Below are 27,522 nucleotides of genomic sequence, written 5' to 3'. Positions count from 1 at the left end.
TTCTATTATGTTTTCTGCATTTGTTTAGATTTACAAAATACATTGCACAGAAAGTCAGAGTCTACAATAATGTTTTTTGTGCTGAATCATATTTATGCATGATGTGATAAATAAAAAATACTATCATTAAAGTACTTCAGGTGCACTTACCTTGAGATGTCTGAGTGTCTATAAATTTCTTAATCAATGTATCAGTAGTTTGTGTGTAGAGGCTCAGAGCATATCTAAGAGACTGCAAATCCGGGCTCTTCTCTAAGAACGTTTTTTTAAGGCCACTTCCTCCAGCATGAAAATATTGCTGTGAAAATAAAAGATCCAAGTCATGGTAGTTTATAAACATATGCAGCTGATTGCTTTTAGGTCTAAGTTTTACAGAATTGTATCCACAATCATGCTTCAAAATCCGAAAAAAATTCTATACTATTATCAAACTATACAATTCTTTACCGAAATGACTGTCTGCTAAATTATATTTTGTGTTGAGCAGTCCATTTTCATTAAGTATGTGTCAGTCATATGAACTGGTTATTGTTGCGTCTTTCGGCTTTTCCCGGTTAGGGGTCGCCACAGTGGAACTCCGGTCCGCTAATGATTGGCAGTGATTTTTACGTGCCGAGTTGCCAGCTCTGACGCACAATCTTCAACGAAGGTATGCCCATTCACGCATGTCTCCTCACAGAAGACGCTAGCTGAAAATCTAACGGGGAAACGTCTTACTGTGAGGCAACAACGCTACCGCACAACCACCACCGCAGTGTAGTCATATGAACTGGTACTGTGTGGAAAAGAAATGAAATATATTTTCTCAAGGAATGAAAGAAATTGCTGTATAGATAGTTTATACACTCTGCAAACATTTGTAAGTTCACAAGTGAAAAGCATAGGGAAATTCTAATCTGTGTATTGGTTGACAACAGGAAGTAACGTCGTAAATGTATTTCGTTTGTTGGGTACTGTAGTGAATTCTTATTCTTTATCTTACATCCCATGACGATAAAAACAGACTGCAGACATGCATTTTTAAGGTCGGATTTACTTACTATACTAAAAGTACTAATACCCGATACATATGTCATGTGCTCATATGCCTTTTCATAACTGCTGCTCCTTTTGCAATTCCCTTACCACATGGGTAACTGTGATACAATTTCTTACTTGATTACGGGACAAGGTTATATTTCATAGAAAAGGGCATTGCAAAAAGTGAGGCAGTTAAAGGGAGGATAGAGTGAAGCCACAGCAGAGGAAGAAGAGGTTAGAAAGGTATGGAACAGCAAAATATAAAGATAAAATAATGTGGTTACGAGGTAGTGAAAATCACAAGTAAAACAAGGAGAAAATGAAAATCACAAGTAAAACAAGGAGAAAATGGTTGGGACAGAGAACAAAAACAATACAAAGCATAAGGGCATTGACCTCTTTTACAGAATCTGTACCAATTAATTTAAATATTAATTAATTTAAAGGGGAAAAAAGGGGGCATGTAGACATGGCTGACTCAGACAAGGACTAAAAATCTTTTTTGAAGCTTAGACTATAAGGAAACAAACACTGAGTTTTCTTATAAATAACAGCCTCCCCTTGCCTGATTAAATTTGCTTTGCAATGTTGCATATTTAAAAGCACCCGAATGATGTAAAAAACTAGCATTGCATGCAGATGAGACTAGTGGGAGGCTGAGTGTGTGTGTGTGTGTGTGTGTGTGTGTGTGTGTGTGTGTGTGTGTGTGTGTGTGTGTGTGTGTGGCCAAAGTACTTGAAAAATGTATTCAGTCTCACACTGACACAAATGTTCTACAGGAGGGGCTGATACAGACAAACAACTGGTGTCAGAGACATGGACTAAAACTAAATGCCAATAAATGCATAATAGTATCCTTCGGGAAGTCATCCATTCCTAGTAACTATCATACTGACAATACACCCCAGTAGTCAGGGACTTAGGGACACACATAGATAGTAATCGAGTCTTTGATCATTACGTGTCTACAGTAGTGAGGAAATCATTCTATGTTGTGCAAGTTATAAACAAAGGTATGGCATCTAAGTCCAAGGAAGTCATTATCCCACTGTATTCGGCATTCATCAGACCTATCCTTGAGTACAATGTCCCCTTTGGTATATACCTAACCAGTCATATCCAACAATTGGAATGTCCACTGAGGTTCCTCACTAAAAGAATACAGGGCATAAGTAATATGCAGGCCCTATCGCTGTATTGTCTCCTACAGGCTTTTGAGGGGAGATCTATGCCTGGCATACAGGGCATTGTCAGACCCCACTCTGATGGAACTCCTGCATATCTATACACCAAACAGCACCGGAATTACCAATTCTAAAGACTTAAACATTGCCTGTGATATAAATAGAACCTGATGGAGAGACAGGTATATATCCCAGACTAGCCCGTCTATGGAACAGGCTCTCCATCCATGTGAAGCAGAGTTCCTCCCTAACCCAATTCAACTGCAACTTGGACAATTGGATGGGAAACTGGAAATTCATCCCTGGTTTGGCACCTATATCTCTAATGGACACAGGTAACCTGCAAATGGTTAATCTCCCAGGCCCATGCTTACACGTATCAAGGGTAGCAGAACTTGTCAGAGATTTGGGATACATGGCTAGACTTAAAAAGGCCCTTGTGGTCATTAGCCTAGTAAACACATATGAACCTATAAAAACAATTGCTAGACTGTCTCCTGCAGGAAGAACTCCTATCCCCTATACAACATGGCTTTCATTCTTCCCATAGTACTAGCACTACCCTTCTAACCTATATACATACTGTCAATAAAGCTAGAGATAACCGCAAACTAGTCTCTTCCTTTCTAGATTTGTCTAAAGCCTTTGACACAGTTTGCCACAGGAAACTTCTACTTCAAATGCCCTCACTAGGTCTCTCTCAGCCCACCCTTATTTGGTTCAAAAGCTACCTATCCAATAGGTATTAGTCAGTAAAATGGCACTCCATTCTCCCTCCTTACCTCCCAGTGACCACCAGTGTACTGCAAGGCTCTGTCTTTAACATTTTCACCAACACCCTCTATACCTCCACACAACAGGTCACCCTAATATAATATGCAGATGATTCCACTCTCATTTTCACATCTGATAACATGGTACAACTCCAAAAAAAATACTCAGGAAGCTTTAACAGCCACTGAAACATTGATTTGCAACTCATAGCTCATGCTCAGCTCAAAAAAGACCAAACTACTAATTTTTTCCCGAAATCCATCTCTCATGAAAAAAACAAAACAAAATTTAAAGTCCTCTCTCTTGATAATACAACTATTCAAGTCACTTCTCATAGCAAACTATTAGGGGTGATAGCTGATGATAATCTTACATTTGACCTTCATATACAAAATTGCATAAGAAAAACTCATCAAAAACTAGGGATGCTTTACAGAGCTAAAAACTTTCTCATCGATGCAACAAAAAATACACTTGCCACTATGTATCTCCTTCCCACACTTCTTTATGGTGTTCCCATCCATGGTAATCATCAGGCTTCACAAAAATTGAAACTTGAACACTGCTATAACAAAGCTGCTAAATTTGCAGCAAACATTCATTTCAGAACCCATCAATGTATAGCACTAAAAAGCCTACATTGGTTAGAGCTGCTGCATCAACTAACATAAACAGAGCTTCTTAACAGCTATACAATTATCCAGCATCCATCTGCCTGTCAAACACTAAAAAGCATTATACACAACTATGTGATCCAGTGACCAAAACTCCTGTCTGTCTACAAACCTATCAAATATATGGGCATTATCTGTACTCATACAGGTTGCTATGGCCTGGAAATCTTTAGCTTTGTCCATCAGGTGAATACTCTTCCTCCCATCTTTCAAACTACTCTGAAAGACTTTTTGTCTAAAATCTGGCACTGTTTTTGCTCAAAACCAGGAAAATCTATTTCCTTAAATGTGAAAAAGTGACCTTCCATTCCTTTTAATGCCTTACTCTCCCTTCTGAACCTTCTGATGAAGTCTGCGTTGGGCAGATGAAAGCACTTAACCTGTGTGTTTCATTTATATAACCTTAAGTGGTTCATTTTTATACTTTTTACTAAAAGTTATTTTAATCATTTGAAGTTTTGTGAGCTGTGGCACTAAAGATGCAAACCTACCAAGAAAAAAAATTTGTTCCTGAAAAAAAATGTGGGTAAAGGGCAAAATATTAAAAGCTAGAGACAGTAGAGTGTTTGTAGAAAATGATTATTCACAGTACACCAGGCAGAAGAGAAACACATTTATTCCATTAATCAGGGAATGTTAACAGGCAGGTGTGAGATTCAAGCTGCTGTATCTAGATGTCTATATTTTTATGGAAGATTTTATGGAAGATGAAAGTCATTTTTTGATGCAGAACAATCTAAAGAGGAAATGTAAAAGTTTGTCCAACAAAAATGAGCCACCAAGCAGAGAGGGACTCTGCTTCTCATTCGTCTGATAATAAAGCAGAAAAAGAGACTTTGCCAGTGAAACATAGGTTCATAGGTGTGTACTAGGCTATGGCCCTGGACCCTTTCAAGCCTAGCCCATAGGATTACCCTGGTATCGTGCCACCCGACCTAAGTTCCCAGTGCCTCTGTTCAGTAAAGCCACTGGAGTGATCCCTGGGGTGACTTTTCTACTTCCCATCCACTCATCAAGATTTCTCTTGAAGAGGGCCAGTGAGGTGCTCTGCTTGGCATGTATGGGAAGTCTATTCCATAGCATGGACAGTCTCTGGGTAATAAACCTGTCCCTCCAGCATATTCTGTTGATTGTGGTAATGAAGTTGAGGTCTCTAGAGCGTGTGGTGCGGAGGGATTGGGATTCCTTTAGATGTAGCAATTCTAAGAGAGCTAGGACAGACATGGCTTTGTAAGTCAAGCAGAGATCACCTCTAAGTAGGCGATATGAGACAGAACAGTTGGAGTATTTTTAATCTGACCATATTAGACAAATGTTTAAGGCCTAGGATCCCTTTTGTGAGGTACTTTTGTGGCCTCTCCAGTTGTTGCAGGTGTTTAGTGCGGTACATGCTAAATGGGGCATTGTACTCAATTATTGGCCTAATAAAGGAAGAGTAGAGGGAGACAATGACTTCTTTCTTCCTGGTTGCAAAACCCTTAGTAATAATATGTGTCACATAGAAGGACTTTCTGATCACAGTGGCAAAGTGGTGATCAAAACAGAGGTTGCTGTCAACCTGTGTTCCCAGATCTCTTATAATGTCTTCTGTGTTCAGTGGACTACCATCAATGTGGTAATTCATGGGAACCAGGTTTTTCCCAAAGGGTATGATGACACATTTTTTGGCATTAAACTTAAGGCCATGGTTCTGACACCAGTCATTGGTCCCCATGAGGCCTTTCTGTAGGATGTCAACATCACTTGGGGAGTTAATAATAGCTCCCAACTTGCAATCGTCTGTGAACTTTGTCAGCCAGAGTCCCTTTGTGTTGGGCTAGACTTCAGAGAAGTAGATACCAAACAGGAATGGACCCAGGACCGAACCCTGTGGGACTCCACTCGTGACTGGTCAGCAGACTTGGAGTCAGCTACTTTCACACTGTGGGTTCTATCTGTGAGCCAGTTTGCAACCCACCTAGTGATATAGGGAATGATGCCTAGCTTAGTGAGTTTTTCTATGATTCCTGAGTGGGGAATGGTATCAAAGGCCTTGGCCAGATCAGGGTAGGCAGTATGAAAAACCCTGCCTTCATCCATAGCTCTGGTGACTGACTCAAAGAAGTTGACCAAGTTGAGCAGGCATGATCTATCTTTCACAAAACCAAACTGTGTGAGATCCAAAGTTTGGAGATTCCCTATATCCTTGTTTATTTGGTCCATGATGATGCGTTCCATAGCTTTGCATATCAGACTCGTCAGGCTAATGGGGTGATAGTTCCCAGGGTCTGTAATTGATTCTCCTTTCTGGAGAGGAATGACTGTAGCAGTGAGCCATTTGGTAGGGACAAAGCCTGAGGTGAGGCTATGATTGAACAGGGCACACAGGTGAGGTGCCAGTTCACTCTGTAGTTCATGTAGAACACAGCAAGGGATATTGTCAGGTCCCATAGAAGCTGCATTCTTGGCCATGGACAGTGCTGTTTTAACTTGTGCAACAGTAATACTGGGTGCCTGGCAATCTGCTGGTATGGTGACTGGTCCCTTAGGGGGGAGTGAAGGGTAATGTTGGCACTGACTCTTTTGGCCAGTATATTAGCAGTATCTGCTGGCTCAGTATAGGAGGTACCATTGTGCAGTAGCTCAGAGAAAATCTGGATATTGCCATGGAGATTCTTTACCTAACTATGGAAGGCCTTGTGGCTGTCTTTGCTATCTGCTGCAATTCTTTTTTCATAGCTAGCTTTAGAGGATTTGATGAGGAATCTTAACTTTTTGTTGAGGCTAATAAGGAAGGTTTTCCAGTCTTGGGACTTCATCTTATTTTGCATCAGTTTCCTCCTTCTGTTGTAGAGTTTGTTTATGGCAGGAGACCACCAGATTGGCTTCCTTTTTTTGGAGGAGAACGTCTTAGTTCTACTGGGTATGGCAAGAGCCATGCATTTGTGTATGTGTTCGTATAGTGCATTGGTGTAAGATTCGGCAGTCATGCAACTATTCGCCATTTGCATGGGTGCCGTGAAGTTAGCCACCTCTGTTTTTAGGAACCCAAAGTTAGCTTTGGAGAAGTTTTTCATGGTGGCTACCTTTGCTGGGGTGGGGACTGGTAGGGATGTGGATTTCCAAGGTGATTAGTTTGTGGTTAGATCTAACTAGGGAGGAATCGACTATTGGTGTAGAGCAATGGTCGCCCATGTTAGTAATGACCAGGTCAAGGATGTTGCTACCTCTAGTGGGGGTAAGAAGGAGATGGTCCAGTGCATTGGAATTAATGAATTCCAGAAAACGTTGGCAAGTGTATTGGTACATGAGTAGCTTTCCTAGTTAATGGAGGAACAGTTGAAGTTGCCCAGTATGAGAGTTTTAGGTTGGACCCTAATATTCTCTGGGGTACTTAGGAACATGGAGTATGAGTCTAGGGACATGGTTGGGGACCTATAGCAGGCTATGATCTGAATCACTGTCATATCACTGTTAGCTGCATCTGAAGTATCTCAGATGTGTTATGTTGGGCTACCAGTCTGGAGGTTTATGCATCCTTTATGAATATGGAAACACCACCACCTTTGGAGCTTCGGTCCAAGTTCTGGGGCCAAAAGGTGTGGAATGAGTTATAGCCTGGTAGTGCAGTGGTGCTTTCTGCTGCTTTGATCCAGGTCTCTGTTATGGCACAAATGTCGATGTTCTCCACTTTAAGGAGTGCTTTGAGTGAGTGCATTTTGAGATTTAGACTTATAGCGTTGAGCAGCATGACCCTCAGATTGCATTTGTTTGTAGCTATAATGGTGGTAATTTGATCTTTGGAATACTTCTTAAAAAGGCACTATAGGGATGGCAAGAGCCTTGGCCAGTATCTGGAAGCCCAGGGGTAACAGATGCAGGCCATCTCTGGCAAAGCATTGAGGTCTGTCAATCATCTCATCCCAGGCAGACAGATACTAGATCCTTTTAGCATGACACCAGAAACTTGTTGAAATCAATCAATTTCTGCTTGTACTGTGGTATTATTTTGGGTGATGGTAGAATGCTGCTCTGGTCTAGGGCCATGCCCGCCTAGGCTACATAATCCTAAAGTTCCTCCACGTCTCTTTTCATGTAATCTAGGGAGGTACGTCTCAGGTCATTCATACCCACATGTACAATGACAGAATCATATCTGTACCTGTTTTTGGGGGACCTGAGTGCATACATTATGTGGTGGATCCTGGTGCCTGACACACAGCTGACTGTTACTTTCTCCTTATTCAAACTAGTGAGTGGGACATCAGTGTGCCTCACTATTGAGTCACCTATGACTAGTGTGTTGGGCATGCTGTTTTGCCTTAGGGGCTTTGGTTGAGTGGCACACTGTTTAGGAGAGTTATGTGTCTTGTGATTAGTGCTGTGTTGGTCAAGTGTGTTTCTGTCTTGGAGATCTCTGCTGTTTGGGTAGATTTTTATTGAGAGCCTCCATAAAGGTGGGTGTGTGGTTTGTGTTTTTATGTGAAGGCAGTGCTGGTGCGTGTTCTGGAGGGCTATGTGTTCTATGTAGTGTGGTGCAAGTGTTGACCTTCTTCTCTTGACTAGCTATTCCAGTCTTGGCTGGAGAGTGCATGGCTTCCAGTTTGGATATATAAGTGCATCTCTCGCAAGTCTGAGTGTTGGGAAGTAAGAGGAGAGGATTGTCAATGTACATGAGGCAGTTGCTACATTGCCTCAGGATGCCCAAGTTCACCAGGTTAATAGATGAAAGCATAGGGAACTGACCTTTAGACATGCCTGGTGGGGTGGGTATTAATAATAAGTACTGGAGCTGTTTCCTTGTAGAACGTTTAGTCCTAGTAGCACTTTTGTGTGCTACAATAATTGCTACAAGAAGTCTGGTAATGTGCTAGACTAATAAGCTAGTACAAGTGCAGAAAAGGAGAGAACTAGCAGATCTAAGGGAAAAATTGAAGAGCAGACTTTTGCACTGCTCAGAAGCTTACAAACTGCCCTGGATACAGCAAATCTGTATCTGGACTAGACAGGAAAGACAGGAAACAAGTGCAAATGCTGGCTTTTAAACCAAAAAGTTGAAAGAGATGGAAAAACTGCCCAAACAGCCAATAAACTACAATTTCTAGGCCAGAAACCACTCCTCTTCTATTAGATAGGCTATCTAGTCCTTACCATGCCCACTGATAAGCTAGAAGGCATGCCTCCAACACAGAAAGGCTTGGGGGGCTCAGAAGCTTACATACAGTCCTGGATACACCACTATTCCAAAGAAAAACGTTTGAAAGACATAAAAAAGCACAGGAGTTGACCAGAAAAATTGGAAGCACCTTGGAAATGAGCCAGACTCTGGAGATGGGAGCTGGAGATGAGTAGAAAGAAGACCAACAACATGGAAATTAGTGAAGAAAATGTAAGACTGCAAAGCTACAATAATTTTCATGAAATATGGCTATATAAGAAAAAGTAGGAAGAGAAGACTTTTGTTGACTTTGTTAAACTTGTGGGGAAATGAAAAGCATGTGCCTCACTTAATGCCATTAATGTTTGGAAGTACTCTGAGGGGAGGGGAAGAAACGGTAAGAAGGTAACTATAAGCAAAACAATTTCTGCTGTTAACAGTATTTCTGTGAAACTTTCACAACATAAACTGTTTATTTTATAGTAAGCATTTTAGTTTTTCTTGTAAGTGATAAAGTTAATAAAGTAAACAGGTGCCTTTTTTTTCTTTTTCTTCTTCTCTTTCTTTCTTTCTTTTTTTTTTTTTGATAATATGAAATAAAGGCATTACATTGCAAAAAGAGAAGAAAAGTTAAACAAAAGCATGTTTAAGTTATTAGGCTGTAATCTAGGGTTGCTGAGGTGGGAGATGGGGTGTAAAAGTGCACAGATCATAATATATATATATATATATATATATATATATATATATATATATATATATATATATATATATATATATATATATATATATATACACATAACTGATATGTTTTCTCTTACTTTTATATAGGTGAATGTCTGGATTAAGATCTTTGGCTTAATCTAATAGGTTCAAAGATTCATAGGTGTGTACTAGGCTAATGGCCCTGGACCATTTACAAGCCTAGCCCATAGGATTACCCTGGCATCATGCCACCCAACCTTAGTTCCCAGTGCCTCTGTCAATTAGAGCCACTGGAGTGATCCCCGGGGTGAATTTTCTATTTCCCATCCACTCATCAAGATTTCTCTTGAAAAGGGCCAGTGAGTTGCTCTGTTTGACACATATGGGAAGTCTATTCCATAGCATGGGCAGTCTCTTGGTTATGAACATGTCCCTCCAGTATGTTCTGTTGATCGTGGTAATGAGGTTGAGGTGTCTGGAGCGTGTGGTGCAGAGGGATTGGGATTTCTTTACATGTAGCATTTTTAACAGAGCTGGGTCAGACATGGCTTTGTAAGTGTTTAAGGCCTAGAATCCTCTTTGTGAGGTACTTTTGTGGACTCTCCAGTTGTTGCAAGTGTCTAGTGAGGTACATGCCAAATGGGGCATTGTACTCGCCTGGCTTAATGAGGGAAGAAGAGAGGGAGACAATGACCTCTTTCTTACTGGATGCAAAACCCGTAGTAATGAGATGTGCTACATAGAAGGACTTTCTGACCACAGTGGCAATGTGGTGGTCGAAAGAGAGGTTGCTGTCAACCTGTGTTCCCAGATCTCTTATAACGCCTTCTGTGTTCAGAGGACTATCATCAATGTGGTAATTCATGGAACTGGGTTTTTCCCAAAGGGGATGAAGGCACATTTTTTTTGGCATTGAGCTTAAGGCCATGGTTCTGACATCAGTCGTTGGTCTCAGTAAGGCCTTTCTGTAGGATGTCAACATCACTTGGGGAGTTAATAATATTCATAGATTCATAGATTTGTAGACTGTTACTAGGCTAATGACCCAGGGGGGGGGGCTTTCTAACCCTAGACAAGTTTTCCAAAAAGAATAATAATGTCGTGCATCAAAATAGGACATTGAGGCCCAGGTATTTATAAGCTACCACCATCTAGGTTGTGCTTAAATTGGGTAATAGACAAATGCAGCTTTACATGGATGGGAAGCCTGTTACATGGGACACATATCTGCTCTCCAGTATCTTCTGTTTAAGTCACAGACAACATTCAGGCCCCTAGACCTGGTATTGCTGGCAGTCTTTGACTTATGAATATGTAGGAGAGTCATAAGTGTGGGGTTTGTGGATCCCTTCTAAGCTGGGCATAGACCACTCTTCAGCAATCTATAGGAGACTGAGTACAGGCAAAGGGCTTTAAGTCACTCTTCATAAGGCAGGTTTGTTACACCTTGTATTCTGTCTGTTAGGAACCCTTGAGGTCACTCTAGTTGCTGCACACTCCTGGTCAGGTATATACAAAAGGGAGCAGTATACTTTATGACTAGTAACACACCAAACAGCAACAGTCAATTAATCAATTTACTAATAAATTCCAAAAAAGGAGAAACATATATACTTTTTAAAGTGACCTTATAATAAAAAAAAAAACATTTCAATTTGAACAAAAAAGAATAGCAGGCCTTAAAAAATCTTAAAGATGTAAAAGATGAGTATATTTTCAAATGTGCTGATAAGGGGGGGTAATTGGGTTATTTTGAACAAACCTGATTATTGTAGGATGGTTTATAGATTACTTTCCAATTGTGAAGAATATGATAAACTTGATGGTGATCCCCTTAAATCTTACAATGAAGAATTGTTCTTACACACTGATGTTAAAAGATGTACATCAAATGCCCAAAGTCCATAAAGATTTAGTTGAGCCCTCTGTGGCCTATATAGTATCAGGGATAGGCTCCTTTTTGGAGAATGTTAATATCTTTTTGGACTTTCAGTTAAAAATTTATCTTAATAGGGTTAGTGCTCACATTAGTAATACTCAAGATTTGATTGATGAAATTTCTAAAATTTGTTGGAATAGTGACTATTATTGGGTGACAATCGATGTCAAGTCTTTATATACTAATATTAACATCAGGTGGGGACTTGAAGCCATTCATAATATGTTAGGTGAAGGTCCCAGGACTAGTTTTTTGATCACATTATTGGAATTCTGTTTAACTCATAACTACTTTATGTTTAATAATGAGTATTTTAACAGCAATGGGAGCTGCTTATGCTCCTACATATGCTGTAATATTATGGATTCTTTTGAAAAGGTTTATATACATTGATGATTTAATTTTACATGTTTGAGTTTTGTGACTTTTTTGAATCTCTGAATAACAATGAACATAATCTTTCATTTTCTTATGAGATGAATAGAAATGAAGTCAACTTTTTGGATTTGACTTTATTTGAAAGAAATAATGTTATTGAGTTCAGACCTTTCAGAAAGAGCACGTCAGTCAACATGTTTTAATTCAAAAGAATATACTCACATACTAGTATGGAGTCTGAGTTGGATTATGAGTTAAATGAGGTCTATTTGAGACTAATGGAAAGAGGGTATGAAAAAAAGCAGTTGTTATGTGGTATGAATAAGGTTATGAATAAGAATAAACATTCCACAAAGTTTAAAATGGATGTTTTTGATCCAATAAAAAAAGAAAGAGATGTGGAAGACATATTCTTTGTGACCAAGTACACAACTTTTTCTGAAAAAATTATTTCCTTAATTAAGAGGTTTTGGTACTTGGTCAGTGAGGATGAATGTATAGGTGAGTTTTTTCCATACCATATAACATTTTCATTTAAAAAAGGAGATATTAAATAATAACTGTTTATTCAAAAAAACCTCTTATACCACTAGTGTGGGAACATTTAGATGTGGCTCTTGCAGTCTTTGTGATAGAGTAGTCAATGTCAGGTCTATTAATAACATTAACCATACCCCCAGGCACTACTTTAATTGTAAATCTACTGGAGTTGTGTATGCACTTACTTGTAGTTGTAATAACATTTGGTATATTGGACAAACGAAAAGAATGGTTAGAGTTAGAATCTTAGAACATTTAAGGGACATTCAAAATTTAAATCTATCTAGCCAAGTCTGAAAGTTTAAAATATGGTGTTTGATAGGTTATTAGAATTGGAAACTAGGATGATTTTGAAGTTTAACACTCTGAAACCTTTTGGTTTGAACTTAGAATTGGGCATTTGATGAAACTTAAACAGTTTATTTATTGATAGTATTTAAAGGTAATTTATTATGTTTATATTTATTTTTCACATATAAATTTATTAACAATACATTTATAATAATATATATAAAAATGTACATATTTATTGAGATGAATATTCACTCAAAAGGAAATTATTATAAGGTCACTTTAAAAAGTATATATGTTTCTCCTTTTTTGGAATTTATTAGTAAATTGATTAATTGACTGTTTAATTATTTACTATAAAAACTGTTTGGTGTGTTACTTGAATTTTTGTTCTTCACGTTGTTGTGTTTTTTCATACTTTATGACTAGTCTGAAAAGGGGAGTATACAGTGGGATAATGACTTCTTTGGACCTAGAAGATATGTTCTTACTTGTAAGTTGCTCAACATAAAAGGACTATATATATAATCTAGTAATAAATTTTAAGTGGAAATAAGTAAATATGAGAACACCAAATATAATGAACAAGTCTTCCTTTAGGAATAAATGTTTCGTATTGTCTTTCATGCTATAGCAGAGGACTACATTCTACTTTTTTTTCTTTTTTTCTCTCTTACATTTCCATGGAGGCAACAGGCAAGCTAATAATAGGTAGCAAAAAAAAAAAAAAAAAAACACTGGTTTCTTCAAGGCAAACAGTTAAATATTTCTGAAAGCATGCAAGTTGTTTTCGCATCTGAGGGTGGAATAAAGATAAAAAAGAACAGACACCAGTGAATGTAAGTAGAAATGCATGTAATAACATGTCTTTACATGGATCAACTCAATTTCAGGTTAATTAGGGCCTGTGTTACCAGCTGTCTATTTCACACAAATATTTCTGTTAAGAGGGTTAAATGTTATTACTTGAATATGTAAATAGGTATGTGTGTTTGAGTTAACAGGTTATGTGGGTATTCTTGGGATGTGGAATTTTTGAGGATTTTTATTTAAACAAAACATCTTGCAAAATGTGACATAGGTCCAAATGTTAATGATAAGAAAACCTGTATAAAGGCTTAACCTGCCAAACATTAATGGGCACATGTATTACAGAAGCTGGAAATAGATGTTTAAAATGCTGCCATATATAATAGGTGGGGATATTGACTTTTTATCACAATGACATATTTTCTTGGATTGTGAATGGTCTTACAGGTATAGACAAAAGGAAAGAATACTTAATTATATTAACTGTGGATGGTGCAGTGGTACAGATTTCTGTGTTGTCACCTCACAGCAAGAGGTTCTCTGGTTCGATTCTCATCGGGGGCACCTTCTGTGCAAACTCTGCATGTCCTCCTTGCTTTCATGTGGGTTTTTTCTGGGTTCTCCATTTTCCTCCATCATTACAAAGAAATGGATCTGAAGTGTTTCTCCCTGGGCAACCACTGAAAATTGGTTTGTTCCAAGTCAGACTTTCCAGGTAAACAAATGTTAAATAAATAAATGAATAAATAAATAATTAATAAGTTAAATAAATAAAATAAATGCAGAGTGCAAATAGCAATGCTACAGGAGACATATTTGAAAATAACTGAGCATGTTAATTTGAAAAAGAAAGAATTTCATAATGGATATTCTGCAGAATAACAGGCACAAATGAATAGAAGGGAATTTATATTAATTGCTAAAGGACCTCCAGTAGTGACAGAAGAGGGGAAAAAAGTAATGATAGAGGATTTGTGGTAGTAAGGGGCTACTGGCAATGGATGAGGATTACACTGTCGTAATTATATTCTACCTAAAACTGCTATTGTGGAGCTTAAAAAAATTGGGCAAAATAATCAGTTTCCAGTAGGACATATTGCTTACAGGTAGGGACTGGAATTTATTTTGTAACAGTAGAGGGGAAATATAAAAGAGATTAGATTTCTGAAAACATTTAGGAAAATATTTGGTATGAAAGACATGAATTCAGTAGTAGGAACTTGGAGAGAATTTAAAGGTACAATAACTGAACTAGACTAGGGAAAAATATATTTACAGGAACATGTGCATTTAATTGAGAACTTGGATGCACATCCAATATCTATCTCATATAACACACCAATAATTACTAAGCTAAAAATACAGGATAATGAAGTAAAGATGAGCCACTCTCACCTCCCCGTTACCTGTTAGAAAGAGTGGAATTTAAGGAATTGGTAGTGGAAATTATCTGGGAGTTATCAGGGAAGATAGAAAGTACTCCAGATGTTATAGCTAGTGAGTAGGATAAAATGAAAGTGGAGTTTAAAAATAGGGTAGAAATAAAAGAAAAAGAGATCTGGTTAAGAAGTAATAAAAATTATTTACAGGGGCTGAAAAAGACTAATGTACTACAACATGTGGGGAATCTTACAGGACAAGAAAAGTCACAATTGCAGAGTGCTAAAAAGAAAATAAGGAAGTACCTGAATAATATGCTTGAGTTTAGAAAGATTGCTGTTAAGCAAATGTTTTTTAATAATAACTTCAGAGCACAAAAGCTTTTGGCGCAATGGCAAAAGAAAGTTGTTGCCAAACTTAAAAAAAAAACTTTGCCCCGTACTACTCCTAGTTAATGTCCCTCCCTCCTACTAACTCTCCACCTCTTCATCCCACTACCCAGCGCTTTTCCTTTCGACTCCTTAATAGAGTTCTTCTTTTCTCTTTTTCTTTGAACTCTGGGTACAAGCACAGGTAGACTATTCAAGTATTGAAAATGTCAATTATCTTTGTATTCAGCAATGTGTATGTCTTTAAATTTGTTTTTTCCTGTCATGACCTTTCAACCTTTTCTCTGCCATTGTTAGCATCATCCCCAAATTGTTACAAACACTTTTAAATTTACTGTTTGTACTGTATTATTTATACTACTTATTGTAGTTTTTGAATAATTAACTATCACCATTAGTTTGTGGAGCTTTTCTCCCTGGGTGTCCACTGAAAACGGGCTCCTGGCCCAGTCAGACACTACCCGGTTAACAAATGTCTATAAACAAATAAGTAAATAAAAAGCCTATAACAATAACCAGAAAGCCTGTAATGTTATTAGCAATATTTCTGAAATTTTATGAAAATTTGTATAAAGCAGAGAAGTGGAGAAATCAAGAAGGAGCACAAATGGAAACATTTGTGGAAGATGTAGTTATGCCAAGGTTACAGGTAGATGAGACTCAACAACTAACAGCTAAGAAAGGAGGAGGTGAGATAAAATGGTGATGCACAACCAATCAGCAGGAAAGTCTCCAGGAACAGATGGTATGCTGGTAAAGTTTGAAAGCAAGGAGAGAAGAAAGTGATAAAACTCTGGAAGGTTTTATTTAATGGTGTTTAAAAGGATGTGAAGCACCAACATCCTGGAAAAAAGTTGTGGTGACTGTATTACCTAAGGATGGTAAAGACCCATCTGATATAGCTTCAAATAGGCTCATTTCGATTTTAAACCATGATTATAAAGTGTTTATGTCTATAATGGCTAAAAAAATGTTAAAGGTGATGATAAAATTGATCGATATGGACCAATGTAATTTTGTGGAGAGGGGCACACATTTGATAAGATTAATAGAACAATGGTGATCCAGATGGAAACAGAATGTAAGAAAATACCAGTGTTATTGGTGGGTCTTGATGCAGAGAGAAAGCATTCAACAGAGTAAGTTGGGATTTTATGAGCAGGACAAAGGAAGCATTTGCAATTAATTAAGAGGATATATAAGAGATAGAAGGCAAAAATCAAACTGGCAAGGTTCCTCTCTGATAAGATGTTTCTGAACACAGGGATCAGGCAGGGGTGTTCTGTTTCCCCTTTTTATCTGTATTATATTTAGAACTATTGCCAATGAAAATATTCAAGGACATGAAGGGGGCAGACCAATCTAGCACAGAGATAGCTCTTTTCAGAGCTCTGCAGAAAGTTACAAAATTTGACAGGAAAAATCACAAAATTACTATATTTTTTTAACTCCAAAGTTTTTTTGAGTACTTCAATCTATTTATTCTCAAGTTTGGAGTTTTTCGAAAAAAATGCTGTCAGGCTATTCAAGGGAATTTATTCTTATATACTGAAAGAAGAGCAACTCTAGAAACAGTCATACAGACTCTTCTCTTAAGAAGGAATTACATCAAGTAATGTCAGCTCTTCATGACTTATCTATTAAAATAGATGGATTCTAGGAAAATCTCTTGAAAGTTAAAGGAAATAGCTGTTAGCAAACTAATATTCTTAAAGACTTATTTCAACAACTACAGTCAAAAGTTTCAGACCTTGAATATGCACTATCTGACATTGATATGACTAAAAGAAAATGTCTCAAATGGGAACATTATTGGAAAAAATTAGATGATCTAGAAAATCAAGGGAGAAAGAATAACTTAAAAAGTTTTGGTTTACTTGAAAAGACAGAGGGAGATGACATGGTCTCTTTTTTAACATCCTGGGTTTCAAAGATACTTAATCTTAAAGAAAGTTTTTCATATAGCATTGAAAGAGCTCATAGATCAACTGAGAAAATATTTTCTTTCTGCTCATCAGCCCATCTCAGATCACTTATAGTCACAATTTTATCATGTTTGGATAAAGAATTGGTATTAAAATCTACTTAGTCAAAAGTTCCAGTAAAATTTGACCAATTCACTATCAGATTTGACAATGACTATTCATCTAAGACTATTTAACTAAAGAAGACAACTTGGCCATTAATTAAACTTCTTAAGCAAAATAATATCAAAGCACAATTAATCTTCCCTGCAAAAAAATAAAACTCTGCCTGTCTTCTGGTACTAGAATCTTCAGAACTATGGAAGAAACTCTCTCTTTCATTAAAAATAAAAACATAATTTCTCCTACAGAGGATAAAAACACAATTTCATCTACCTCTAAAAGATCTTCAGAAACGGATAGCTGGTCTGATATAAAAAAGAGAGAAAAAGAAAACAGACCACTCCAAAGATTCATCTATTAAAGATTATAAAGACTTATAAAGACGTATAACAGTGCTTTGTTTTATTTTATCAGTAAATATGATGCATATTCATTATAATTCCTCTTCTATCACATATGAAGTACAGTTTGCATTATGTTTGCTTTCTTAGATTATGCATTAAATAATATATTTAGTATACCATTTAATAATCTATACATATTTTATGATACTCTTCTTTTGTCTCTCTTTCTTTATTACAATAATCTTATTTTTTTCTTTCTTCTCTATAAATGTTTTCTTATCATTCTCTCTTCTTTTAGATGTATTTGTATTTATTTAAGTCTTTCTTGCATTTATATTTAAAATGCATTTATTCAAATACGAAATATAGATATAATAAAGTGTCCCTTCTAGCTGTTTTGCTTTAAAGAACTTCACCCAAAAGTTAAGGTTTTCTTTCTAAAAAGTGATTTTCTTGACCTGTAATCCAACACTAAACACTCCCCATGCATAAAAAACATATTTAATAATTATGTTTGCCTTTCTTTCCTGCATTTGGCTCATCTGTTACAGTACAAAGGCTACTACAGTGGCAGAGTAATTACATTAGGTCACTACATGGCCATTTAGAAAACAATGCCTGTTAAATGATGACATTTAAATGTGCCGTACCAGTTACATATTGCTAGCATCACACCTCAGATTAATGGTGTAACTTGGAGTCTGAACAAAGGCAGGGCTTTCAAGCTTAGTTTTCAGATGCAAATGTCATTCCCTATACTAAAACTCACTGCCACTAAGAAAGAAAGAAGCTATGTTCATCTGACTCTCTTACTTTCTGGCAGTGTTTAATTTTGCATTTTTTTTTCTGTGTAATTTCGGTAAAAGTACATATTTTGTCTGGATTTAAGGAAAGAAGATTACCAAAAGCTTTAATTTTAGCTACAATATTTAAAACTCTGAATGCAACACAAACCATCTCAGCACAAGTAAAACCTACAGGGGTACTATTTCTCACATATGAACACTGAACTACAGTTGTTACTTTGAAAACAATTAACTCAGCTACATTTTCAAGCCTGTCATTCAAACATTCCTTGCAATGCTCCAACAGAGGTGGCTACTCATGAAAAAGCAAAACAATCAAAAATGCATGTTGATGCTGACAGTGAAAAGTAGACAGTCACAGCACTTTTTTAAACCGATGAAAGAAAAATCACAGTAAATGATCCCCTCATCATAAGGATTACTTTCTGTCCCTTTAACATGACATTAAGAAGATGAAGACACTCACTGTAAAACAAAATAATGCTAGCCATGGCAGACTCCTTCAGATCATTTTTGGGTAAAACAAATTAGAAAATAACAGTAACCATTTATTAGCAGTGCAGACAAGTTAAAGATTTTTTAAAAAACAAGTTTTTTCAGTTTTTGGGTGCAGTCCTGCTATAAATATTAAACTGCTTTTCCTTTGTAACTAATTGTTTTAATATAATACAAATGGGACAGGAAGTGAGAGAGCTGAGTTCTTGATTTCACTTGCCTTCTGCTTTCCATACTTATGTGGCAAATTATGTAAGTACTTTGCCTGTAACTTAATTAATAATCTTCAATTTATAATATCTATATTCTTGCTGTTTTGTACTATGCTGTCACATATAGGTGAGATTTGGAGGGGCTTTTATTTTGGAATATGAACAGTTATGGTATTCACTGGATGTTGCATTCTGTTAGGAGTTGTCATGTCTGTATGTGAGATTTTATAGAAAGATTTTGCTTTGAGTTTATTGTGATTTATGTGATGTTTTAGTTGAAAGCTTGAGGAGTTTGTAAGGCGGAGGGTGGTAGAGATGTTCCTTTGCTATTGTTAAAGTCTCATTTTGTTTTTCTCTTTCTTTTATGGGCTGAGTTACTGCTGTGACTTTCTGCTTACTGGCATGTATTTCTGCTTAGACTCAGACTTCTGGTATTGGCATAAATTAACAGCTTTTTTTCCCATTTTGAATTATCAGCTGGTAACTTTGAAATGGAGCCTTTGAAGCTTTTGTTGTTTAGGCCATGTGCAGTTCTTTCCACGTAGCATACTTGCTTCAGGAAAGACATCTAAATCAAATGTTTTTGTAAACTTGCAAGTTTTTCATATAAAGCCCTGTTGATGAGATAATGAGGACCATTACATTACACTAACTGTTGGATATTATTACTTAAGAAAATATAAAACAAATCTGATAGCAAAGTAATTGATGTAGGCAAGTGTATTCTCATCATGACTTTTTCACATATCATTTAAGACAAGTAACCCATCTACATTCTGATTAAATGGAAAGTAGATAGTAATTAAATGTAATTTAAGTACGTTTATTTTGAATAAAGTTTTAAAGAATCAGTGTTGTGTTTTGAAGCTCTCGAAGAAGTATAATGGTAAGTTCTGTCCAATTCCCACCTACCCCATTTAATAATAAAGGCTGTATATAAGATTTTTTGTCCGTAAGTGGAATTCTTTTCTCTTCATAGATTTTTTTACATTTTTATATAAAAAACATCTTTAGTTATACTTAAAGTATTTGCTTAAGTACAGTTTCTACTGGAGCTGTATTTGATTGGGGGGAGGGAGGTGTCACTGCATCTTTAGAGTTGTCCGGGTCGATCATCACATTGTGGAGACTATGCAGAATGTATGAGTAGAATGGAAATATGATTGTGTGATGGTTGTTTTTTGGATGATGGTGAGATGCATATTGTTTTAGTTATTTGTTTCTTTGTGGTCAGCTTGCAAGGTAATATTTTGATTTTTCTTTGTTGGTCTGAAGTTGATGCTGTACACTTTTTTGTGTGGGATGGGAGTTATCTATTTTTAGTTAGTTTTTATAATTTGGAGAGATGTGATTGGATATTTTTTGATGAGAATGGTGATATAGTTAATTTTACATAAATTGCCATTTGGTGGTTTAAACTTAATCAGTCTAGAGCTAAGCTTATAAATTGATATCCTGTGGAGTTAATTTATTAGCATATATGACACTCTGCTCTCTTCTATCATTATAAAGGTTTAACTTTATGTAATAGTTTATTATAAATATCAAAATACTGCTCCAGTAGTAAAAACCTCAATTTTATTAAAAGTTTAAGCGCTTTCATTTCCTAAAGTATGAACTTCATCAGAAACTAATCATACAGCTACTTCACTTCCTTTTTAAACAGGAAAAGGTGCCAAAATAGTGAATGAATTTAAAGAGATGCACACATAAAAGCACCTATTTACAACAACAGTATGCATGCAGAACAAAAAACTAAAAATCATCATGACTACCAAACAAGTAAAGAACATGGTAGAAAATGCATATATGCAAGTTGGAAAAACTTACATGTAAGAACAAGTAACAGATAATCATACAGATTATTTTGTATGGAGGTATGATAGTGGAACAAAATGGATAGTGTACATAGCCATTTGTGCCTCCTGTCCAGCATTTTATGTCAGGAAAATGATTGACACTTTAAAAACTAGAACATACCAGCATGTTTATGCTATTAGTATGGCCAACTCAACTAATGCCTTGTACAAGCACTCTACTAGTTGTAATGAGTTTAGGAAGTTTGCCTTTACTGTCCTAGAAAAGGTCCCCATTCCTAGTAAAGGAGATACTGGGAACATTTGGTTAAGCAAAGAGAATATTATTAGGTTCATAGGTTCATAGGTTCATACTAGGCTATCTGCCCTGGGGCAATTATAAGCCTAGCCCGATTTTGTTCGGCTTACGCCACCCCTTGATTTGAGTATACTGTGCCCTTTTTAAGGTTTAGTTTGCTGTGCTTCTGTCTAATAGTGACACGGAAGTAATCCCCGGGACAAACCTACGATCCCCCATCCACTCATCAAGATTCTTCTTGAAGAGATTCAGTGAGGTGCTCCGCCTAACATGGATTGAAATTCTATTCCAGAGCGAAGGGAGCCTCTGGGTTATGAATCTGTCCCTCCAGCAAGTTCTATTTATTTCAGTGCTGAGGTTCAAGACCCTCAAGCGTGTGGCTCTAAGGGATTTAGATTTATCGAGGTGGAGCATGTCCATTAATTCTGGATTGGACATAGCTTTATATGTCAGGTATAGATCACCTCGAAGTAGGCGGTATGCAACTGAGTAGAGCTGGAGTTTTTTTAACAGAGCAGCATATGGCATCTGTTTGAGTCCCTTGATCCTCTTGGTGAGGTACTTTTGGGGTCTTTCTAATTGCTGCAGGTGTCGGGTAAGGTACATCCCAAAAGGGGCATTGTATTCTATGATGGGCCTGATGAGGGATGAATAAAGGGGCATGATTACCTCTCTTGATCTAGAGGTGAATCCTTTCATGATGAGGTGGGCTATGTAAAAGGTCTTTCTAACCACTTTGGCAATGTGGTTGTCAAAGGAGAGATTGCTATCAACTTGGGTCCCCAGATCCCTAATTTCTTTCTCTGTATTTAATGGGTTACCGCCTATGTGGTAATTTGTGGGCACATTGTTTTTGCCAAAGGGTATGACTATACACTTTTTGTTATTTAGCTTTAGACCATGGCTCTGGCACCAGTTATCCATTTCTGTGAGACCTTTTATTTTTACTATTTACCTTTTTATTTTACTATTGGCAGGTTTTGCTTAATACAAGTGTTCTACCTGGTTTAAATGAAGTGATTTCAATCAAACCTATTTTAAGAAGCAAAGCAGCATCTCTATGTTTTTTTTACATATTACGTTTATATACATATTATACTTTTTAGTACAAAGTAATTCTTATGATTATCTGTCACTTGTTCTTCCATATAAGGGGCAGTATATCAGATTAAGCAGGTTAATATCGGATGATGACACTTTTTTGAGGTGATGGTCAAGCTCAGTAGTATGTTTAAGGATCGAGGGTGTCCTCAGAACCTACTTGATGATTCATGGACTTGGGTTACAGAGGGTAGGAACACCTGCTATGCTCCCCTTTTGAGTTCAAAAAGCAGAGTTCAGGATTTTGACATGCCTAAGGCAATGACGAATATGCCACAGACATCTGTGATGGAGTATAACAGGGAGATATCCTCTTTAAAATGTGCCATTAGCAGTCATTGGTATCCATATTTGGTGCATTTGGTGTGTTGCAACAAGTGGGTGATAAACCAAGATTTGGAGTACAAGAATAGCGGTAATCTTAAGGCTAATCTTGAGAGGAGCAGTTGTAAGGAAGGTACTAACATTAAGAATCTGGTATGAAGTGATGCGGTGCCTGCAGACAACGTAGGCACATACTTGAAGGATCGCACTTTTCTGTCCCAGGATACCCCAGGCTAATTTCAATCAGGGGGAGGTACGACTGCAGAACAAAAGGGGTAGTATACATAGCCTTTTGTGCTTCCTGTCTGGTATTTTATGTCAGGAAAATGATTGGTCCTTTCAAAACTAGACTATACCAGCATGTTTACATTAGTAGTAAGGCCAACTCAACTAATGCATTGTACAACCACTCTCCTAGTGGTAATGAGTTTAGAATGCTTGCCTTTACTGTCCCAGGAAAGGTCCCCATTCTTAGTAGGGGTCTGGGAACTTTTAGTTGAGCAAAGACAATATTATTGGCAGGTTTTGCTCAACACAAATGTTCTATCTGGTTTGAACAATGTGATTTTGATTAAACCTATTTTAAGAAGAAAAGCAGCATCTCTATGATTTTTTACATATTGTGTTTTTTATACATAATATACTTTTTAGCACAAAGTAATTCTTATGATTATCTGTTACTTGCTCTTCAATATAAGTTTTTTCAACTTGTATATATGCATTTTCTACCTTATGCTTCAGTTTTTTGGTAGTCATAATGAGCTTTAGCTGTTGTTGTAAATGTGCTTTTATGTTAGTATCTCCTTAAATTCATTCACTGTTTTTGGCACCTTTCCCTGTTTAAAAAGGAAGTGAAGTGGGTGTATGATTAGTTTCTGATGAAGTTCATACTTTACTGAATGAAAATGCGTAAACCTTTAATAAAATTGAGGTTTGTGACTATTGCAGCAGAGTTTTGATCTTGGTGTTTTGGGTCTACTTTACGATGTTGAAAGCTGACTATCGAAGTTGATATTGTCAGCACTACAACATCGAAAGCGCAGAATATCGTGCAGATAAACAAAAATCTCCATAGGGGGAGATTTCCATTTACCTCAATGCAGTGCAGTCTCGGAGTTGGAATATTTTAGTAGGGGGGGTGCGGGGGGCGCAGGGTGGCTTACCTTCCTGCCTACGCTAGTTAGTTTTTATTTTATTTCATTTTTTTTAAACGTTATTCAATGTTTTACTACATCGATTACTAGAGGTTGGCCTTCTAGTAAGATTTCGATAACATGATACAGACACGGAATTTTGGTGGAGTACGGTGTTATTCATGTTGGTTAGTGGTTGCATAGTTTATTATAAAGTATACTTACATTTTAACAAAATTTTATACTGTCTTAGCAGCATATCTAAGTCAGTGCTTTATATAAAGCATATCGCAATTCCAAGACAGATTTAAAAATAAGAGGTCCGTCTAAAAAAGTAAAGTCTTCTTAATTTACTGACATTTAATACAGTATTGAAATACATTTTGTATTAGTATTATAATGAAATGTGATGTCTTATTTTCATTGCAAGAGTACCTATTACATTTTTTTTGTGTAAGATAAATATATATTAAATGTAGAGCTGTCAACAAAATAGTTGAAGTAAGGGCAGGTTAGATGATTTCCACTGTGCAGAGACACCCGTGGAAATATTATTTGACATTTAAATGCTGATGGTGCAGATCATGAAATATATGATGGCATATGCATTAAAGATTATGATAACCAGCTCTTATCACTAATATACAGCTATTAATAGTTCTGTGAATCTGTTTTGATTGAAAATACATACTGGTTAAAGCCTACATGTTATAAGACCTTTTTGATGTATTCTTATAGTACTAGGAGTACTGATACAGACATATAAAGTGTAAGATCTGGGGAAAGAAATATCAGGGAGGTCTCCTACAAAGTTCAGTAGCTTTTACAATCTTTATTTAGAGCAGTGCTCTCACTTGGCATATATAGCCATTTAAGTAAAACAAGTATATATCAAATAATGGATTATAATATAATATATTTCTAAAATAGGAAATAAGAACAATGTTTTTATAGAAATAAGATTATATGTAGTGAGAAATATGAAATAAACCATTTGTCTATCTTCCCATCACTGTTTATTATTATTAACACAAAGTTAATGCACATGTAACGGCCATCTACACTATCTTTGGACAAAAATAGGTGATATTTATAAGAGGTCAATAAGAAATGTTTATATTTATGTTGGAAATAGCTGTTATTAGAAAATGGAAACATACAAGTGCCTTCAATTTATTAAATGCTTTTAACTTTGAATGTTTTTAATGACTGGCTTCAAGTCAATGGCAGTTTTCATGACCTATGAGTCATTCTTATTGCTATTAACTAACAGCAAATAGTTGCATGATACTGCTGATAATATTATGTGCCAGCTGATTATGTAATATATACAAAATGCTTTGAGATATTTTAACAGTTTATCAATACAATTCATTCTCACCTCTATGCAGCCCTACAAGGGAGGTTCTGGAATATTCTGATGGAAAACAAACTAGAAAATGAACAAAGAACCACCTGCTGCAGTGAACATAGTATATGAATACTTTATCTGAGTTGAAGGTAAAGCACTTTCATTCCACGACTTTAGTGAACTAGGTTCTGAAATACATTAATGTTGAAATAAAGATACTATAAGTTTAACCTTCTCAATAATTTATTAATATTTATAACTCAAAAATTGTTCAGAATTTATTATCTAATATTGTACAGTTATAGAGTTGCAAGGTTGGCATTTTATTGCTCAAAGGACAAGTTGTAGTACAGATTTTTGTACCATTATGTATGAGTCTAAGTAGGAAAATATTTTAATTTGATATGGTATCAGATTCTGTTATGTTAATAATAACATTACATCCTTTTATATGTTTATGCACTTGTTGGAATTATATCAAAGGTGAGGGAAGAGGGAGACGAAGAATAAAAAAGATTGTTCTATATTCATTTTATACAGAAATACTACATTAATATTTAACATCTGAAATATAATTAGTAAGTTTCAGCTAAAGAATAAAGGGAGGAGAAATAGGAGTATTAGTATACTTATATTACCTGTTTATATAGTGTTACCTTCTCTGTAATTATACTGTAAATAAACATTTTTTCTTAATTTATTCCCAATATATTAATCTTTACTGCAAAGCTCCCATAATAACATAAAATGGTGCCCTTTTTATTTCTTTGGTGATTAGAGAGAGTTAGTCTTGATATTTATTTTCTCAGATGGAGGTCAGAAATTATAGTTGTTCCATCTATAGGTTTTTATGGAATGGAAATATTATTAATCTTTTTTTTTCTTTTTGTCTGAGACCCATATATATATATATATATATATATATATATATATATATATATATATATATATATATATATATATATATATATATATACACACACACACACACACACACACACACACACACACACACACACACACACACACATGCTCACATATAACCTTTTAAATGTTTTTTCTTAGCATCAATATATTTAATTTTAATAAAACTTTAATAAAACTTTTCTTCTTTATTCTATAATATGGAATTAATCTTACTATCATTAAATGTTAATGGTTTAAATAACTCTAAAAAGAGGGCAAATATATGAAAAATATTAGAATTAAATACACCATTAGTTGTTTTCATCAATGATACACATTCTTCTTATGAAAATGATGGTCAGTATTGCAAATTGAATAAATATCTGACCTTAGCTCAATCTTCTTTCAAATCTTAAAAAGAGGAGTAGCTATTTTATGAAAAAAGGGAAATTAATCAAAAAATAACAATCATCAAATCTAATAAAGCTCAAGGAGATGACAGTATTATCCCAGAACTATACAAATTATTCCCTCAAAAATTATAACAAATGTATATAATGTTATGAAAAAGTACAAACTCTAGATCAATTGCCACCTTTTTGAAATTATTCCTTGATTACCCCAATTATAAAACAAGGTAAAGATTCTCAGAAATGTTCTTCATATAGACCTATATTATTGCTTAATGTAGATTATTAAAAAAAGTCTATACTAGCAGACTGTATGAAAATAAATTTACCAAATACAATTATTTTAGATCAACCTGAGTTTATATATAAAAGGCAAACTTCTGATAATATTAAAATACTAATTACACTTATAGATTAGATTGGGATTTCTTATTTGACGTTTTATATATGTTTGATTTTCCTTCCCAATTTAACATTTTAACATCTAGCTACAATAATAATAATAAAACATATGTAAAAGTTACGTTCATACTTATCAAATTTTATAAATGTAACAAAAGGGACTAAACAAGGCTGTCCTCTTTCCTATCCGTTATTTAATTAAGCTATTAAGATACTTATATTCCTTATTAATTCAAATACAGGAGTTCAAGATTTAGAGATTAATCAGGAATATAATTCCAAAATTATTTTATTTGATAATAATATACTATTAACATTGAAAAATTCCTTGTGAAACATGAGAAGAACTTGAGAAAATTATAAGAAAATTTCAAAAGATGTGTAATTTACATTTTAATAGTTTTAAGTTTATCTTCTTATCAATAAGAAAGATTCATTACATAAATTATTTAATAGGCAAAGAATCTGCTAACATATAATACCTAGGAATTCATATTTTTAAAAATACAGAGGAGACTATAAACTTCAATTATGAAAAAGTAATAACCTCTTTAATTAATTTAATTAATTCCTGGAATAAAATTTTCATTTCATTTGAAGATATATTATAAATTA

The 27,522-nt window shown here is 35.6% G+C and overlaps 1 protein-coding gene across 1 annotated transcript in view; it reads right to left on the bottom strand.

The window, feature by feature from the left end:
* UNC13C (unc-13 homolog C) overlaps nt 1–27,522 on the bottom strand; it is a 4,920,764-nt gene that overhangs the window by 225,362 nt on the left and 4,667,880 nt on the right. Inside the window, exon 29 of the mRNA XM_044078941.1 lies at nt 151–298. Within this exon, the coding sequence (XP_043934876.1) occupies nt 151–298 (148 nt within the window). The remainder of the gene's footprint in view (nt 1–150; nt 299–27,522) is intronic.

Source organism: Protopterus annectens, chromosome 7.part1 (assembly GCF_019279795.1).
Source record: "Protopterus annectens isolate FY-2018-M chromosome 7.part1, PAN1.0, whole genome shotgun sequence".
NCBI lineage: Eukaryota > Metazoa > Chordata > Ceratodontiformes > Protopteridae > Protopterus > Protopterus annectens.
Note: the sequence above shows the minus strand (reverse complement) of the source record. Positions and strands in the feature narration are given on the sequence as shown.